Here is an 18,855-nt window from a genome sequence, read left to right as displayed (position 1 = left end):
CAAAATGTATCCAAAAAAACACAAACAAAAAAAATTGTTAATAAAACCATAAAAACTAACCTCAAGAAAAGAATCCCGAATAATCGACAGCGACGGGGACGAACGCCGACAAAGAGATCGCAACGAAGATAAAACGTAGTCCCGCCTAAAAACACAACAAGATAATTCGTTAGATCGATAGAATCGAACATAACACATTCGAATAGGATAGCTCGGGAAAGCGCGACTAAATTTGCGCAGACAAAATCTCGTTCCACGTATCGGGAATGCCGGGCAAGCACCAATGCAGGCAATCTTGCATCTCGGAGACGCCACGAACACGGTAACGGGAAATATGACCCTCGTCGCGTAACTGCGACATCGCCGTAATGTCGAGAAGCGTTACGTTAGTTCCCCGCACAGCCTCGGCGAGAACGGGATCGCTAGAACCGTCCCGCACGACTTCGCTACCGTAAGTTAAAGGCACGGTATTATCGCAAGTGCCACCCGTGTTCCAATCCCCGTTGAAGAAATGTCGCGGGGACAGCGTTCGTAAGAACGCTTTATGTCCCGGGAACGACGGGAGCTGAGAATTCACCCACCCGATGACGCTGCGGACGGCGATGTTTTTCGCAGCTTCGATTGTTATCTTCCCTTCGGCGTCGGGAACGCCCCCGACATGAACGACCCATCTGTTGGACTCTAGCTTACCCTTATTCCAATGGTGCCCGGTGTTGAGGACGAGAACGTCGAATCTGTCGATGAAACGGCGGAGGAACGACGGGGGTCGGTCGAGGTGCATGGCGACATCGGTGGCTGGGTCAGATACATTCAGCGGCTCGAGATCGGAGAGCGTTGCGGACCAGTAGTAGAGAATCGTCGTGTTCGTGTTCGGGAACCGATACGCCCATCCGTCGGGCCTTTTAGCGCCGCGAGCTTTAACGAGACCGTACTCGTAGCCGACGTTGAGAACTTCGGGACTTTCTTCGCCACCCGTCACCATACACATGAGAGACTGGAACTGCTCCCGACCCAGGGAGTCGCCGACGAACGCCAAAGTTTTGTCTTGCATTCTGTAAGTATGCAATAAGGGACAAACCTAAAACGAGAAAAATCGAAGGTCTATTTACATCGATTACTTTTTTACTATTTTAAAAAATTTTCCGACACTTTATAGCATTCCAAACAGGAACTTTGAAAGCAAACGCAGGCAATTTGTAGTGTCGGAAAGCTAACAAGAACTCGATAAGAAATTCATATTAGAGCTGTTAAACGAGCCGAACGAGCTCGAGTATCGATGGGTCGAGCTTGACTCAAACTTGTTAACGATTCTCGACTTGTTAAAACTTTGAACTAAAATAGTGGCTCAAGCTCGGCTTGTTAGGCTCAAATTCAAGCTCGAGCTCGGCTCGTAATGCTCGAATTAGAGCTCAGCTTGAATTTTATACATGTTCTATATGTTCTTTAATATATAAATTAAATATATTTAATTTTATTCATAATTTTTTATAATAAAATATTCAAATTTTAATACTAAATATAAATTTTGATATAAAAAATTATATATATTATAGTAATATATAAATAATATAAGTATATTAAGCTTAATTGAGCTACTCGCGAGCCGAGTTAAAACCAGCCTAACTCGGCTCATTTATAAAAAAATAATTTTCGAGCTCGAGCTTGAGCTGTTAACGGGCCGAGTCGAGTTTGGCTCGCGAACTACTCGATTCGTTTAACAGCTCTAATTCAGATGTACCTTTGTAAGAACTTGGACCTTGAGAATGCTTCCATTTCGCAATCTTTGGGCTGCCAACGTAGCCTTTCGTATTGAAAATCAGTGCGCTGTGTTCGACGACAGGCCCACATAGGCGACAACCATTGGACGCAACCACTGCCCGAATATAAAGGCCGGCTATCATCAAAGACCCATCTACCCTTTGCATAATTACAATCTGAGATATATAAGGATCGAGTTAGATTTACAGTGTATAAATGTAGATATATTTGTGTCCTCTGATGTAATATGAATGCAGAAAAGACGAGCCTTAGGGGAAAAAAAAGAGTTACTTTTCTTTAAATGTGACCTTTCTGCCGGGGACTCTACGATCAATACATTCTTGGCTTGTTTTGATTTATTTGTTCCTCCGGAAAGCTCGTTTGATATATTTGTATCTGGTTCAGTAGGATGCAAGATTATATCAGATATTGAATTCTAAAATTTATATCCATTTAATGTGACATTTTTTTTCTGGAAGCGGATGTAAGTTTTTTCGTCACAATCTTCACACAATCACAAAGTAAAAACACATGTAGATGATGTATAGTGTTATCTTTCAAATAAGACACAAACGAGATTTTAATAAATGAAAGCTGTTAAAGTGAAGAAATTTTAAGCCAAATCTCAGGGTCATTTGCTAATGAAAAAGTGTTGGCATGCCGAGACTTTTTGGGGAAATAAAAATGGAAAGATGCATCTCACCTCTATCGGCAGTGGTTGTCGCGTTTGCATCGTCTCCACTCCCAATTTGTGAAGGAGAAGGTGATCGAACTTGTTGTGCTCCTGTTTGTAATGATGAACTATTGTCTTGCTTTGGAGTTTGTCTTGAACCTGATTGAGTGAAAATGTGAAATACTTAACAAGAATTCAGCTCTCGCCTAAACATGAAATGAGCTACAGTGATAAATGCATCACAGATGAGAAAAGTTGGATCATTGCAAAGTATGAACATGGCGAGAAAACTCCGATTTCAACATGTATGGACAAACTGGAACTAAAATAAGCAACTGGAAAAAGGTAAAAACAAACCAGCTTTAAACAATACAGAGATGAAATGTAAATCAACACAAATTTCAGCAATTTTAATAGCTTTTATGGATACATTATGGGTGTATTTACTTAGGGTGATTAGGTTGTATAAAATCACTTGTTTACTTTAATTGATTAAAGTTCCGGAATTGATTAAAGCTCTTAATGAGAACACACTAATTAAAAATAATTAATCCTATCTAGATGAGTGGGATTAATTTATCCTAAGGAATATTTATACTAAAAGCCTATATTATTATATGCTTAAGCAAGAAACGGAAACATGATATTAATTAGTATAATGATTACATAATTTATTGAAATAATACTAGGGATTATAATCTCATTCTCATCCCTATCTATAAGGTCCCTACAAGAGCAAGTCATGTGCTCCGCAATGCCACAAGAATAGCTCTTTTTGCAATTCTTCTTTATTTAAAAGGCACACTTTGTTCCATTACTTCGATAATCTTCTATGTTGTTAGTTTTCGGTGTTACCCCACAAAATCCAAGATAAGGGTTCCCCAGCATTTGATGCAAAAAATTAGTGATTTTTATAAGGCAGCTGAACTGATGATAAAATCAAATATTGATTTCTTTTACTTTTTAGCCTTACACAAATAGCATAATTCAAATGATAAAAATGGAACTTTAAAATAGAAAGCAATATCCAATGTAGATAATGCACAGTGCCAAACCTCGATACAGTTGCAGAACCTGACTCTGACTTGGGATTAAAGACGCCAGAAACGTGGGCTTTGTCGACGCCAATGCTATTAAAGTCGCGCACAATAAGCCAATAAAGATGAGAGAGACCTGTGAAACTTTTAGCCCTTTAATACCTCCTTTCATCCTTTTGACTCTGAATCTACAGTCCCACAATCATCAAACTATCAAGAATGCATTCCTATTGCAAGATATCTGTAAACAATAGAATTATAATCATTAAAAATATGTCCAATGCAAGTAAGAAGCATCGACTGCAAAGCACTAGGATCTATGAATACTTCATACTGGAAAATGATAAGGCACTGATTTCCTCAGATTACAAAAATGGACAACTGAAGTTAAAATATATGTTCTAGTTGAAAGTTAATACATGAATCAACTATCATCATATTGCTGCCAAACTGATATATGCTTGTCTGTGATTCAAACTCATTTCTTGCATTAGTCAATCTACAATAACATAAAATTTTCTCCTAAATTCACTTGGTAATGCACATTTTTCATTCAAAATATCTGAGATAGCCTACTTTCAAATTAAAGCATTGACAAATATGTTCGAGTCAAAGTTTTTTGTTCACAAAACATCAACAAAAACACCAAACACCCCCAAAACACAAACAAACATACACACAGACATTGCATCTGTTCTTCATTTTTCAATGCATCTCACCAACAAACCTAACTCATAATTCTGCAATCAATTCATTCAATTAGCAAAGCATTATCAGGCAATGAACTGATAAATCAGCGCAACACTTCCCTCGCACAATAAAATTCAAGTCGTACTTATGAACATGAAGAGAAGCTTCAAAATGAAGCTCACATAATTCTTAACACTCACTTCCCTTGCACAATAAAATTCGAATCGCTCTTACAAACATAAAAAGCGGCAACAAAATGAAATTAACATAATTCTCAAGAAGAAAACATTGAAAGAGGCGAAAAACACAAAATCCAAAGCACGCACCACTTCAAATGACCTGAGAATCATACAGCAAGCAAACGCATAACACACTCTGCGACAACAAGCAAAGCGCCAAACTTGGATCAATCAGATTCAGAGAAAATCACGCATTCCGACACAACCGCGCCAACGTGTGCTTGCATCACATCGATTGATAGCAGCCGAAAAAACATAATCCGCTCAATATCGCAAACAAACCAAAAATTAACAATCGTCGAATTTCGAATCAGTACAGGCGAGCGCGAACGAAAGAATGGAAAATTTAGCGAGTAGTGAAGATTCAAGCATCACAGCCGGAGAACGTGTCGCTGTACAGCGGAGATGCGGCGGCGGAGGAGGAATGCTGTGTATAGATAGACATAGGAGAACAAGTAATGGCATGTATAATTGTCGGCTCTGAATCTTAACAGAGGTTTTGTGGTAATTAGTAGTACTATTGAGTGTTTGGTTAGCAATTGTAATTTTGGTTGAATTTGATTTATTTAATTATTTTAATAAAATATACTATTTTGTAAATAATATTTCATTCGCCCCGATATAGATACTCATATCAACTATTCTTACTATTATTAGCAAAAAGAATTTTTTAACTATACTTTTTACTCACAGAGTTCCGGAACGGAGGGAGTCATATTTTTATACTTTATTCGTCAATAATAGTTTTTTTGTCCCAAAACAATAATTCTACTCTCCTATTAGCTTTTAATTCAATTTTTTAACATATACTCTTTCCACTCCAATACAATAATCTGTCTCCGTCTCAAAACAATAGTCTTATTTTCATAAATTATCGTATCACTATATAACTACTCTTATTTTTTCATTATTATTACACAATTATCATTACATTTTACAAAGCAAAAATATCTTTCACCTATACTTTTTACCCACTATCAATATAATATCAATATTCTTTAAATTTCAAATTTCACTGTTGTTCATATAATAATAATAATAATAATAATAATAAAAGGACGGCCGCGAACTAAGGCATAGTTCAAATAAACAAGGACAGGTGTTCTTAACAAGGGCCCGGTCCATACAAATTAGCCCGGATCGGGCCCATCACTCTGAAGACCGGTCCGGTCCATGCTATTGAGGCAATTTTCCCTGAACCATCCCAGCCAGGATGTTAATGAAACAGATCTGAGTAAAAAATTTCACATAGAAAACAAGCTACAAAACATAAAACAAATGAAAACATATTACTAATCATTTCATTGGAAAACAATTAAAGGGTAATAAATATTGTTCAACTACACGAAGATGAAAAGAAATATCCCAAAGTCAGGTAAACATAATAATTCAAGCTTGAAAATCGAAAATTGAAACAAGAAGTGTTCTAGGACAAATGCTGCATGTCACAAGCACTTCCTTCGTTGTAGGATTCCGTCGCCTTAGCGGTACTGCAAGGTATAGTATACAATACACGATTAGTCTTTCAATAAAAATATGATAAAAGAGCTCTTGAGTAGAAAGATGTATTGCTTCAAGAATGCCATATCAAGGCCTTAATATTGCAAGAAACTGACAAGAATTGGACAATGAATTAAAACAGTGGGTTCAGAAAGAAAATATTATAGTTATACATGTAAACCAAGATGGGTTTTTGTGGTCAAGTAGTTTTACATTTTTTATTCTAATTTGTAAATCGTCCGATAAGAAGTTCAGGCATTGAAAAAATTCGACAAAAAGACCTAACTATCCATTGCTTGCAAGATAAAACACGAACATCTTCAAAAACACATCAATTCGAAAGATTTGTACAGATTATAATCAGAGGCCACAGAAAAGGGATTTCTCAATGGCTCAGCAATAAAATAAATGCAGTTCAATTGAAAAGAGACGAATCAAACCTCATTGCAAATTGTGTCCTCCAAACATAGTATTACAAACTGAAAATTCATCCAATTTTTTAAAGTTTATGAATTCAAACGTTCCCTACGTGAATGAGCACTAAGCTCCACAATCAGGCATTCATTGAGTTAATAACAATTTCCTTTCTACGGAACTAAAATCTTGAAGCTAATTCATCCTTCAATTCAACTATAACCCTATTGACTTCCACAAGATTCAAGCAAACAAATTCAAAACCTGAAATAGAAAACATAATCCTCATCCAGTACCTAGAGCATCGTAAATTTACCTTCCACAAATATTTTACCCATTATATACGAAGTTAACCAAATTATCAGTTTCAAGTACTTTTCCCCCTTTCTGACCATCGAAGTTTCAGCATATTTATATCACAATCAACCGCATAGACTGTTCAATAAATCTAAGCATAAAACAAAACCCTTCCTCACCGTTCAAGTCCGCAACAAACAAAACCAATATATATCTATAACCACAACATATGTATTTTTAAAAATAAAAAATAAAGTTATTATCAGAGGAAGAAAGAACAATACCTTAACGAAACCAATCTCCTTGGCGTTGCTGCGGAAGCACTGCCTGCAACACATGAGACCGTATTTCCTGATAATCCCGTGAGGATTACCACAAACGCGGCTGCACAAACACCACCACCAAACCAAATCTTAATTATTCAGGGCGCGCACACATACATACAAAACTAAAATGACAAAACAACAAATTTCCTCACCAAGTGCGCGATCCAGGTCCGTAGTTCTTGGGGTGCGCGTTCCAGATGTTAGAGTGACCCATCTTCGTATCTGTGGCTCTGAAAATTTCCCAACTCGAGAGACTTCGCAGTGAAGGAGACGAAGAGGCGCCGATAGAGTGAAACCCTAATTTCTGAAGCAGAGCCTTATATATATCTGTCAAAAAATTGTGATTTGACCACTATACCCTCAGGGTTATAGTACATATATCTGGGCCGGTCCAAATGAATGTAATATCGCTAGACGTGGGCTGCACGCAATATTTTAAACTTTTGATTTAGATATATTTATATTAATAAAAAATTTTCGCATTGTTTTTTGGTATAAATTTTATTTATTTATTATAATATTACTCCATAGGATAGTAAATGGAACAAGATACTATGTAAATAAATAAAAAATAAAATAAAAGTCCCGTAAGGGATGGCCTGTAGGGGTTGGACGTGTGATCGCAAGGTCATGGGTTCAAACCCCGACGCCTCAGGTCACTTGCGGTTTATCCCATAATAACTAGAGATATGAAATTTTTATATTTATATACTTCCTTTCCATGCAAATTAAAATAAACTATTATTTTAGAGATATTTAATATAATAAAATAATATAATATTTATTTTACTTTAAAAGTAGTATCAAAAATAAAATGTACAATAAGTATTTAATTGAAAATTATTTTAAAAATAAAAATCAAAAGTTTTAATTTAAATAAATTAAAATAACAAATAAAAAATTTATCAGTGACGAACAAAATATATAATAATTTTTTTCGATTTATATACTATAATTATACTATTATATTATTATAATACTATATTCCTATATCGTCTTATTATTTTATTATATTAACATAATTTATATATTATTTATCATTATATTTTTTATAAAGATAACATGTCAGATTATAAAAAAATTGTAAAATATAATTAATAAATAATTTAAAAATATATTAATAAAAAAATATTATAATAATTTATATATTATTTATCATTATACCTTTTATAAAGATAACATGTCAGATTAAAAAAAATTGTAAAATATAATTAATAAATAAAAAAAATATATTAATAAAAAAATATTTTATAATAAAAATATTTTAGATTTATATTAAAATAATTAAATATTTTAATTAAAATTTTAAAAATTTAGATAAAAAATTTAAAATGAAATTAAAGTGTGCAATTATTTATTTTTTAAAATATGGAAAGTGACATAATTTAATAATTATAATTTAATAAAATATATACAATATATATGTCATTTAGAATAAAATGTTTTATAATGCAAATAAATAAAAAATTATAAATATATGTGTAGATATAAAATAAATTTATAATTAAATTATACAAATTAATACGCATTTATATTATTATATTCATTAGAATCAAATCAATACACTTCAAAACTATTCAAACTCAACGCAAACTAAAACAAAAAAAAAAAAAAACACATAAATTTAAACTCACTTCAAAATTAAAATAAAAATCAAATTCAAACACAAATTTTTCCAAAACACCGTAAAGAAACACATCCTATAATTTTTTTTTAAAAAAATGACAAATTATATTAAAATGAGTTGAATTTTATGATTTAGAATACTACCTCCGTCCCACATTAGGTGTCTTAATCACTGTAGACACAATAATTTATGATAAATATATTTAGTAGATAATTAAGAGTATATTAGTGAAAATAATTAACATATAATATAAATTATTATAGATTAAAATTATAATAACTAATTAGTTTAATTAAAATTTAAAAAATTATAAATTAAAAAATTTAAAATAAAATTATGATGGATAATCGTTTAAAAAACAAAATGAAAACATGAACAGACGGAAGAAATAGTAAACTCTGTCCTAATGGTAATAATTGAGGAACATAAAAGAACATGTGAACATATTATAACTACTCAATCAAACAAGTTTCTTGTACGTGTGTGTATCTATCTATCTATACATATATATATATATTTATATGTCTGTCTCCCTCTATAATGTATAAATATTCAACACTCAAAAGCGAACCTTTGCCAAACTTGTGAAATTCGCACACTACACATTTCTTTGAATTCATTACATCGTCAATTCTCTCCCCCTCTCCTATAAATTCCATTGTCCTAATCCCCAAAACTCTGTCAATGGCGACGAAACCACTAAATGTAATGACGCAGCAGCAGCCATTAATCAGCAAACTCTACTGCTCACCTTACGAGACGATTCTCCTCGTCCGCCGCCGCCCAAAGGTCGCCAACGGCGGCGGATTCGCCGTCGCGGACGCCGGCCAGAGCCTAATCTTCGCCGTCGACGGCTGCGGGATTATTGGCCGGAAAGACGAGCTCGTTCTCAGAGACGGAGATGGAAATGCTCTGCTGCTCATCAGGCACACCGTAATTACCCTGCACCCTCACATACTCTCTTCTGATTGGTCGATTTTATTTTATTTATTTATTGTTTTATAGGGAGGGATTATTGAAGCTTTAACTTTATCGAGGAAATGGAAAGGATTCAGTTACGAATCGTCCAAATTGGTTTTCACGTTACGAGAGCCGAATTCGTGCTGTTCTTCCAAATCGCCGATCAGAATCTCCGCCGGATCGAAGACTTTCGAGGTTAGAGGCGATTTTTCGGAAGGTTCGTGCGCCATTGTCGACGCCGCCGGGCAGTTAATTGCTCAGGTAATTTGTTATTTAAACGCATTCTTCGCCGAAACCCTAATTTGGTGTGATTTTGGGGGGGTTTTTTCGATTTATTTTGAAATTGGAGCAGTTAATCGTTCAGGAGTTGATTATTTAAACGCATTATTCGCCGAAACCCTAATTTTGGTACGATTTGGGGGGTTTTTTCGATTTGATTTGAAATTGGGGCAGTTAATCGCTCAGGAGTTGATTATTTAAACGCATTCTTCGCCGAAACCCTAATTTGGTACGATTTGGGGGGGTTTTTTCGATTTAATTTGAAATTGGAGCAGTTAATCGCTCAGGTAATTGATTATTTACACGCATTCGTCGCCGAAACCCTAATTTGGTGCGATTTGGGGGTTTTTGTCGATTTGATCTTGAAATTGGGGATATGATTGTTGCAGATTGGAGTGAAGATAAGCGTGGATTTGTATCACTTGAGAATAATGCCTGGAATCGATCAAGCCTTCGTTGTTGGAGTGATTGCTGTTCTCGATTACGTCAACGGCGGATCCACCAGGTGCTGAAGCTGAACTCGGTTCATGGATTTTTATTTTTATTAATTTATTTAATTTATGTAAAAAATAAAAATAATTAATTGGTTGGATAAATCTGAAGATTGTAACTTGTTTTCATTGTTCACGAAATTGAAATTAGATTGATTCTGTCACATGCTTATATTGGTCACCAACTTTTATTGAAGTTATTATTATTATTATTATTATTATTATTATTATTATTATTGTGTTGTTTTAGGTATTTTAAATGTGAAAGTTACGTTAAGTTATTTTGAAAAAATGTATCAAAAATTGAGTTTATTTGACAGGGCACTATTGAGTATTGATTGCTTCATCCCAAAATAATTGATTTTATTTTATTTTATTTTATTGTCGCATTTTATTTGACATTTTTTTTTTATGTTTGATAAAATTTTATAATAAAAAATATATTTAACAAATATAAATAATTTAATTAATTTTAAAACATATGTAACATTATATTCATTCAAAAAAATAATATTTTCATTTATTTTCTCAATATACAAATATTTTTATTTATATTTAATATTTCACATTTTTTATAAAAAAAAAATCATTTTTATTAATTATAAGTAAATAAATATATTTGTTTATTAATTTATATTATATAAAATGATATTCCTATTAGATATATTTTATTTAAATATAATTTTAAAAATATTTATAGTAAAGTTTATTTAAAAAATTTTGTAATCATATATATATTAATTTTGATTTTAAAAAAAAATATTTCGATTGTCCCAATTAAAACTCATTTTACAGTTATCGTGAGTTTCATTTTAAAGTATTTATTTTCTATTATATTGCCGAAAGTTTCAATTTAAATTTAAAATATTTATTTAAAATAAAATAATATTATAATTAGCTTTAATATCATGCTACAAACCAAATATATCTATCTATTTCGAGATGATTGTAATAGTATTTAATATTTAGTATTATGCTGTGATCACATTTACAATGAACATATAATACATAAATTATAAGTTGATTGTACAAAAATTATATTATCTTCGTCCACCTCTAAAGATTATATTTATCTTTTGTGTGTATTTAATATTAAAAATATTTTTATATTTATATAATAATAATAATATAATCATTCCGGAGTCTAAAAGTATAAAGTATAATACTCTCTCCATCCCATATCTATATATCCATTTGTTTTTTGCACAGAATTTTATAAATATTAGTATTATACGGGGATAAAGAAGAAATAAAGGTAAAAAGACTAAATTACTCTTATTAGTATTGTATGATATAAAGATAATGATATTTGTGTAATATATTGTAAATTGTAAGAGTATCTGTAATGTTATGTACAATTACTAAAAAAGAAAAATAGATGAAACGGACCAAAATAAAAAAATAAATAAATTATTAAGAAATAAAAGGAATATAATATTAAAGTGAAAAAAAAAAAAAAAAGAAAAAAAACAAAAGTGAAAGAAAATTCAAAAGAGATGCTCTGACTTGGTTGAATTTTGTTACTTTGTCTTGAAGTCATTATTTGGAGAATAAAAGTATATTGACCATTCTCATGGGAAATACTAGCCTAGGTCTTTTAAGAATTTGATTTTAATTTTGTATCATATAATTATTATATATATATATTATAAAAGTATATTAATTTTCAAAATAAAATATTATAAGTACATATTCACCTATCATCAAACTAATCAACATACATTTAAATTAATACTTCCTCCGTCCTACATTGAATGTATTAGAATAAGTATAAATAGTAGACAATTTAGAATGTATTAATTAAAATAATTAACTTACAATATAAATCATTATAAATTAATATTAAAATAACTAATTATTTTAATTAAAATTTAAAATAAAATTAAAATTTGTAATCATTTTCTTCTTTTTTTTTAAGAAAAAAAAGCGACATCAGATGTGGAACACAGAAACGAACAGTAACGTGAGCATAGTAAATAAATAATTTTAAAAGTAAAAAAGTAAAAGGTAATTCAACTTAAAAACATTTATAATAAATACTAATGCCTCCCTCCCAGGTAATATGGGACTATTACTATAAATATATGAATAATTAAGAAGTGTATTATTAAAAAAAATTATTATATAATAAAAATAATAGTTTAATTAAAATTTTAAAAATATAAAATACAAAATTTAAAATGTGATTAAAGTGTATAATCATATTTCCAAATAATTAAAAGACAAATTCTGTAGGACGCACGAAAATATAAAATAAAAACAAATTATTTGGGACTGAGAGAGTACATTCTCTATCCATACCAATATTTAAATAAATAAAAAATAATCAAATAAATAAAAATAAAAACAAAATCTCAAAATAAAAGAATATGCACATTAATTAAGGGATCAATTTATTTAAATTGTACTCAAATGTATATTTCATGGAATTGCAAAGTAAATATACATAAATTTTGTTTTAAAAAAATAGAACCTAACAAATTTCATAATATTAAATAGATAGTAATATGTTTTTTAATATATATGAACTATAAAAAAAAATAAAAAAAAAATCAAATTGATTTAAAATACTACTCCCTCTGTCCGAAACACCTTACAATATTTTCAAAATAAAAAATAATTAATTATATATAATTTCTACCCCCATACTTTATCCCCTCACATCATCCAAATAAAATAATATAATATATATTTTTCTCTCAATCACATCACCTAATTTTTTAATTAATACTACCCATCTAAAAGCTCGTGTCAAAAGCAAATATTACATCTTGTCTGAGAAAGAGAGAGTTAAAAAAAAAAAAAATGTGGGCTCGAAAATAAAAAGTACCAAGCAGGCTGAAACAGGTCCATTGAGAAGCCCAGAAAAATAAACTATTTTAAATATTGATGAAATAAATAAAAATCAATAATGTTGTAAATATTAAAATGACAAATATATCAAAGAAGGTTTATGTTTGTCTAATTTACTTTGAAAATGTGTGTTCACTTTGTGTAATATTTATTGGCAGAATGGATAATTTAATAATTGATTATTTTTATGTTTAGTCTTAAAAAATAGTAAAAATACTTTTAGAACAAGATAAAAATAATTATTATTTTTATTATATTTATTGTTTGTTGAGGTTTGATATAAGAATAATGTTTCATCTGTCCCATTGAAAGAGTGGCGTTTGTTTTTTGCACGTAGATTTTTTAATATTAGTATTATATTGGATTATAGTAAAAAAGACAAAAATACCCCTATGTTTTAATATAAAAGTAATGACATTTACGTAATATATTGTAAGTTGAAAAGATATTTATTATGTTAAGTAGATAGTATAATTACTAAATTGGGAAATAATAATTTTGTTTTGGGATTGACGGAAATAGAAAATTGTAACTTTTCAATAGAACGGAGAGAATAATATATTTATAATTTCAGTGGTTTATAAATAAAAATTAAGAAGCTTATTCGCAATTTTGATAATAAAAAGATGTATTTTGTACAATTTTGTCTAATAATAGTAACATTTATATATATATATATATTAATAAAAACAATTTTATGATTATTATTATTATTTATTTTACAATTCTGTTTGATCGTATAATGATTTTACTAAAACATAAAATTTTTATTTTTATTTTAATATTATTATATATTAATTTAAATTTGAAAATATCTTATAAGTTAGCTTTATACATATATATTAACACAAAATTTATAAATAATATACTTTCACTTTAATAAACAATATTCAAATAATATTTTTTTTTTTTATAATTTACCGTAGATATAATTATTTTATATAAATATATACATATTATGTATATTTATACAATATTATTAAAATTAGAAAAATATGTGTTATAAAATTACTATTATGATAAATTTATATTAATAATAAAAATTAAATATCACATAAATTAATACTCCCTCCGTCCCATGTAATATGGGTGTATTACTGTAGACACGAGAATTTATTTAAAGTATAATCAGTAAGTAATTAGGAAGTGTATTAGTAAAAATAATTACTATTTAGTGAAAATAATTATAGATTAAGATTAAGATAACAAAATAGTTTAATTAAGATTAAAAAAATTAAATTTTAAATTTTAAAATATGATTAAAATGTATAATTAATTTTCCAAAAAAAGGAAATGACAAATTATGTGGGAAGGAGCGAGTATAATATAGCCATTACAGTGCGCCATATATAGGGTTTTATTTAATTACTATATTTAAAATAATACTTCCTCCATCAAGTTAGAAAGTATACGTATTTCTATTTTGGGACGTCGAGTGAATATTTTATATAACTAATCTAAATTTACCCATTCCAATTCCAAGTTTCCAACAATATCAAAGTTTGTTACATTTAAAAGATAATTATTATTATAATTTTCCACTTATTATTGTACTCCCTCCATCCCAATACAATAGTCTTAGTTTACTATTTTTGTTCATCCCAAAACAATAGTCTTATTTTCATAAATGATCATATCACCGTAAAACTACCACTGTTTTTTTCATTTTTATTACACAATTGTCACTACTTTTTACACTAATACATTCGTAACTCGTAAGGACAAAAAAATATTTTATTCATACTTTTTACCGACTATTCCTTAAATTCTGTATCCAATCCAATTATGACTATAGTTTTGGAACGAAGGAAGTATACGATAATAACAGAATCCGAAAAGTTAGATTTAGAATTTAATTTAAAAAATCTTATCCGAATTATAATTATAAATACCCCTTTTTCTTCTTCTCCACATAATTTACCAATTCCTTTGTTACCTCTTATCCCAGGTACGTTCGTATTCTCTGTACTTTATTATTATTATTATTATTGAATTTGTTTTAGATATAGATAGTTTTGAAAATAGTAAAAATTTAATAGTATTTTATTTGATATTTTGTATTGTAATGCTGAATAAAATTTTGTAGTTGAATAGTACTCTATTTGTTCCATATAATATGAGTGTATTACCGTAGACACGATAATTTAGGTAAAGTATAATTAGTAAGTAATTAAGAAGTATATTAATAAAAATAATTATTATTTAGTAAAAATAATTATAGATTAAGAATAAGATAACTAAATAGTTTAATTAAAATTAAGAAAATTATAAAATTTAAAATTTAAAATTCGATTAAAGTGCATAATTATATTTCCAAAAATAGAAATGACAAGTTACGTGGGACGGAGGAAAATAGAAAATAGGGACAAATTACGTGGGACGGAAGGAGTAAATTTTATAAAAAATCCACACAATATTATTTTTGTTCACTCAACGTTTTTAGATGAATTGATTTTTTGTGTATGGTATTAGTAACTGTGTTGGCAATATAAAAAATAATATTTTGTGTTAGAATGAATGATCCACTTTTTCCGAGGTGAATGATATACTACCTCCGTCCCTTGACAATCTATCTATTTTTTTATTTTAGTAATTGTACTATCTATTAAGAGTATATTATATTAATATGTGTATATTTATATTTTTAAAAAATATTTATGAATAATTATTCCGTTGATGTTGCCTATTATTATTATTACTATTTCTAATGTTTATTTTTTACACCTCAGTCTTTAATTGCTGATAAATTTGACATGGCATCTACGTGGATTCTTACTCATTTTGATTATCTTGCGGCGGATATAATCCGCCAAAAGATCGAGAATCTAAATAAAAATTCGAGCAAAAAAGGTGGTAGCGGAGAAAATTCACAAAAAAAATTAGATAATACTTCTCGCAAAATTGACGGCTCCGAAGAAAATCCACAAAAAAAAATCGGATTCTCAAAATATCAACGGCGGAAAATAAAATTGCAATGAAAATGAATTCACATTGGATCCGGGGCGAATATTTTTCTTAAACTTTAATTTTTGCGATTTTGCGAAATAAATAGTTTACTTTAATTTTGTGTTTGTATTTATTAATTTATTTGGTGTAAGTTTAAATATCGGATGGATTAATTTAAATTGTTGAAGTACAGAGAGAGAGAGTATGTGTGGCATTTTTATGCTTTATTGTTTATTTACAGTAATTTAATTCTTTAAATTTTAAAATATTATTTTATATATGTATCAATTATTTATTTAATAAAATATTCAAGAGATTAAAGTATATACTCCGTCCCACATAATTTGTGCATATTTTCTATTTTCGTTTGTCCCACATAACTTGTCATTTTTATTTTTGGAAATATAATTATACACTTTAATCGCATTTTAAATTTTATAATTTTTTTAATTTTAATTAAACTATTTATTTATTTTAATCTTAATCTATAATTATTTTTATTAATACACTTTTAATTACTTACTGATTACTTTACTTAAATTCTCGTGTCTACAATAATACACCCATATTAAATGAGATAGAGGGAGTACTTATTTACATTTATTAATTACTATAATTAAATATATATATATATATCATGGGAAACATAACCAACACATATATAAAGATTTGTTTAGTTTTGATCTCAAACTAAAATCAACACAAATTTAATTAGTAATGTGAATTGATTTGTTGCTTAAAATCAGGGATATTGGTGGATTTGAATAGATTCCCATATTTGACTTTATCTCTTTAATTTAAATTATAATCCCTCCGTCCCGTCAGGTATGAACCATCTTATTAGAGACACTATTTTTTAAGTAGTGTAAATTAGTAACTTATTAATAATAAATTAAGATATTAGTTTATTATTTTTTATACGAATAATATTATTGGTATCTTAAAAAATTTTAAGATTATATATATGGATATCATTTTGTAGATAATAAAATTTTATATAATATCAAATAAATAAAAGATATTTTTATTTATTTATCATTACCATAAATTAATTTTATAAAAAATGAAGAGTTTTAAAATATAGATAAAAAATTATGTTAATCGATAAGAGATTACTTAAGTATTTGGACCTTTTTATTTTAGTGTTGAATTAAATATTTATCTGAATTGAAATATTATTATTATTATTATTACTACGCACATTAAATGGATTTAATAATCCACAACAAAGAAAAAAAGTAAATTTAAAATTTTAAAACTTTCTAAAAACAAGATTACTATTTTGTAATTTAATAATTATACTGTACTATCTAATATAATAAATATTTTTTTAATTTATACTATATTATAATATAAGTAATAATAATAATAAATTTAGTGTAAAAAGTAAACACTAACTTTTCTAATATATTGTTTAAAATATAGATTTAAATATAATGTTTTGTGTGATAACATTTTATTTTAATTGAGAGGTAAATTCAATTAAGATTTTATTATATATATTATGATTATTTTAAAAATAATTGTGGATTTATATAGATTTAAAATTCACATACTTAAATTTTGTCTGTTGATCTAATTTTTTTGAGTAAATAAACTAGGCCGACAAGGCAAAATATATGTGGCAGACATCGTTATTTTTTTTATTCTCTTTAATATAAAAAAATAATTTAACATGAAAAAATAATAAAAATTAAATTCGAAAAAACGAGTCACTTTATCACTTTTGCATATTTATATTTATAATTAAAATTATTGGGTTTGTTTCAATACAAATTTTTTTTTTTCCGACACGATTTCTAATATATACTCTCTCTGTCTCATGTTGGATATCTGAGTCATTGTAGACACGAGAATTTAGAATAAATATAATTAGTAGATATTTAAGAATGTATTAGTAAAAATAATTATATATTAAGATTAAGATAACTAATTAATTTAATTAAATTAAAATTTTTTAAATAAAATTAAAATGTCTAATCATTTTCGAAAAAATAAAATTAAAATGTCTAATCATTTTCGAAAAGTGACATAAGACATAGGACGGATGAAGTATATTTTATCATTTCACAAAGTCAATATTCAATATAAAATATTATTACTATTATATTAGGAATATGATTCTCTGTATTATACATAAAAAAAATTATATCATAAAAAATCAAATCAAATACTTATTTATCATTTATTGTATTAAATTAAATTTTAATTTTAAAGGCAAAGGTTTTATCGAATACCTCTAAATCTTAAAAAAAAAAAAAAATTATAAAAATTAAATTAAATACATTTCAATTTTTAAAATTACAAAAAAAAAAATCTTATAAATTTTAAATTGAATAATATAAAAATGATTATGTGATAAGTGAAATGATGACAGGAAGCAAATGATATGAAGTATGATTGAAATGACGATATATGTTCCCTTACCTTAAGTCACCTCAAACTCCCAAATCTCTACCGCTCCCGGATCAATACACCAGATATATCTTCACCGTTAATTTTAAAGATCCAACGGTCCACATATCCAGATCGGGACCTCCTCTAAGAGTTCATACTTTTCCATATCACATCAGGTCTTCTCATTATTATTATATTCTCTCGTCTCATAACATTAGATATATATATATTTTTATTTTAATTTATTATATAATAATTGATATAGTTTTTATTTTTAATAAAATGTATTAATATTAAATATATTAAATAATTATAAATCAATATAATTAAAAATTTAATATTTTATATTTAAGACATATTTTTTTTAA

At 28.1% G+C, this 18,855-nt stretch overlaps 3 protein-coding genes across 3 annotated transcripts; 1 reads left to right on the top strand and 2 right to left on the bottom strand.

The window, feature by feature from the left end:
• Positions 1-210: 210 nt before the first annotated feature.
• On the bottom strand, positions 211-5,109 carry LOC127239612 (protein trichome birefringence-like 14). Its single transcript, XM_051257847.1, has 6 exons — positions 4,485-5,109; positions 3,487-3,709; positions 2,462-2,590; positions 2,050-2,154; positions 1,739-1,934; positions 211-1,052 (listed from the first exon to the last, which is right to left on the bottom strand). The coding sequence occupies exons 2-6, from the start codon at positions 3,638-3,640 to the stop codon at positions 227-229; spliced, it is 1,410 nt and encodes a 469-aa protein (XP_051113804.1). The 5' UTR covers positions 3,641-3,709; positions 4,485-5,109; the 3' UTR covers positions 211-226.
• Positions 5,110-5,674: 565 nt separating this feature from the next.
• On the bottom strand, positions 5,675-7,243 carry LOC127239614 (40S ribosomal protein S29-like). The gene is made up of 3 exons (XM_051257851.1): positions 7,087-7,243; positions 6,893-6,992; positions 5,675-5,887 (listed from the first exon to the last, which is right to left on the bottom strand). The coding sequence occupies exons 1-3, from the start codon at positions 7,146-7,148 to the stop codon at positions 5,879-5,881; spliced, it is 171 nt and encodes a 56-aa protein (XP_051113808.1). The 5' UTR covers positions 7,149-7,243; the 3' UTR covers positions 5,675-5,878.
• Positions 7,244-9,121: 1,878 nt separating this feature from the next.
• Positions 9,122-10,455, top strand: LOC127239849 (protein LURP-one-related 6-like). The gene is made up of 3 exons (XM_051258192.1): positions 9,122-9,494; positions 9,567-9,782; positions 10,190-10,455. The coding sequence occupies exons 1-3, from the start codon at positions 9,246-9,248 to the stop codon at positions 10,310-10,312; spliced, it is 588 nt and encodes a 195-aa protein (XP_051114149.1). The 5' UTR covers positions 9,122-9,245; the 3' UTR covers positions 10,313-10,455.
• Positions 10,456-18,855: the final 8,400 nt, after the last annotated feature.

This window comes from Andrographis paniculata, unplaced genomic scaffold (assembly GCF_009805555.1).
Source record: "Andrographis paniculata isolate CXL003 unplaced genomic scaffold, ASM980555v1 Contig78END, whole genome shotgun sequence".
NCBI lineage: Eukaryota > Viridiplantae > Streptophyta > Magnoliopsida > Lamiales > Acanthaceae > Andrographis > Andrographis paniculata.
Note: the sequence above shows the minus strand (reverse complement) of the source record. Positions and strands in the feature narration are given on the sequence as shown.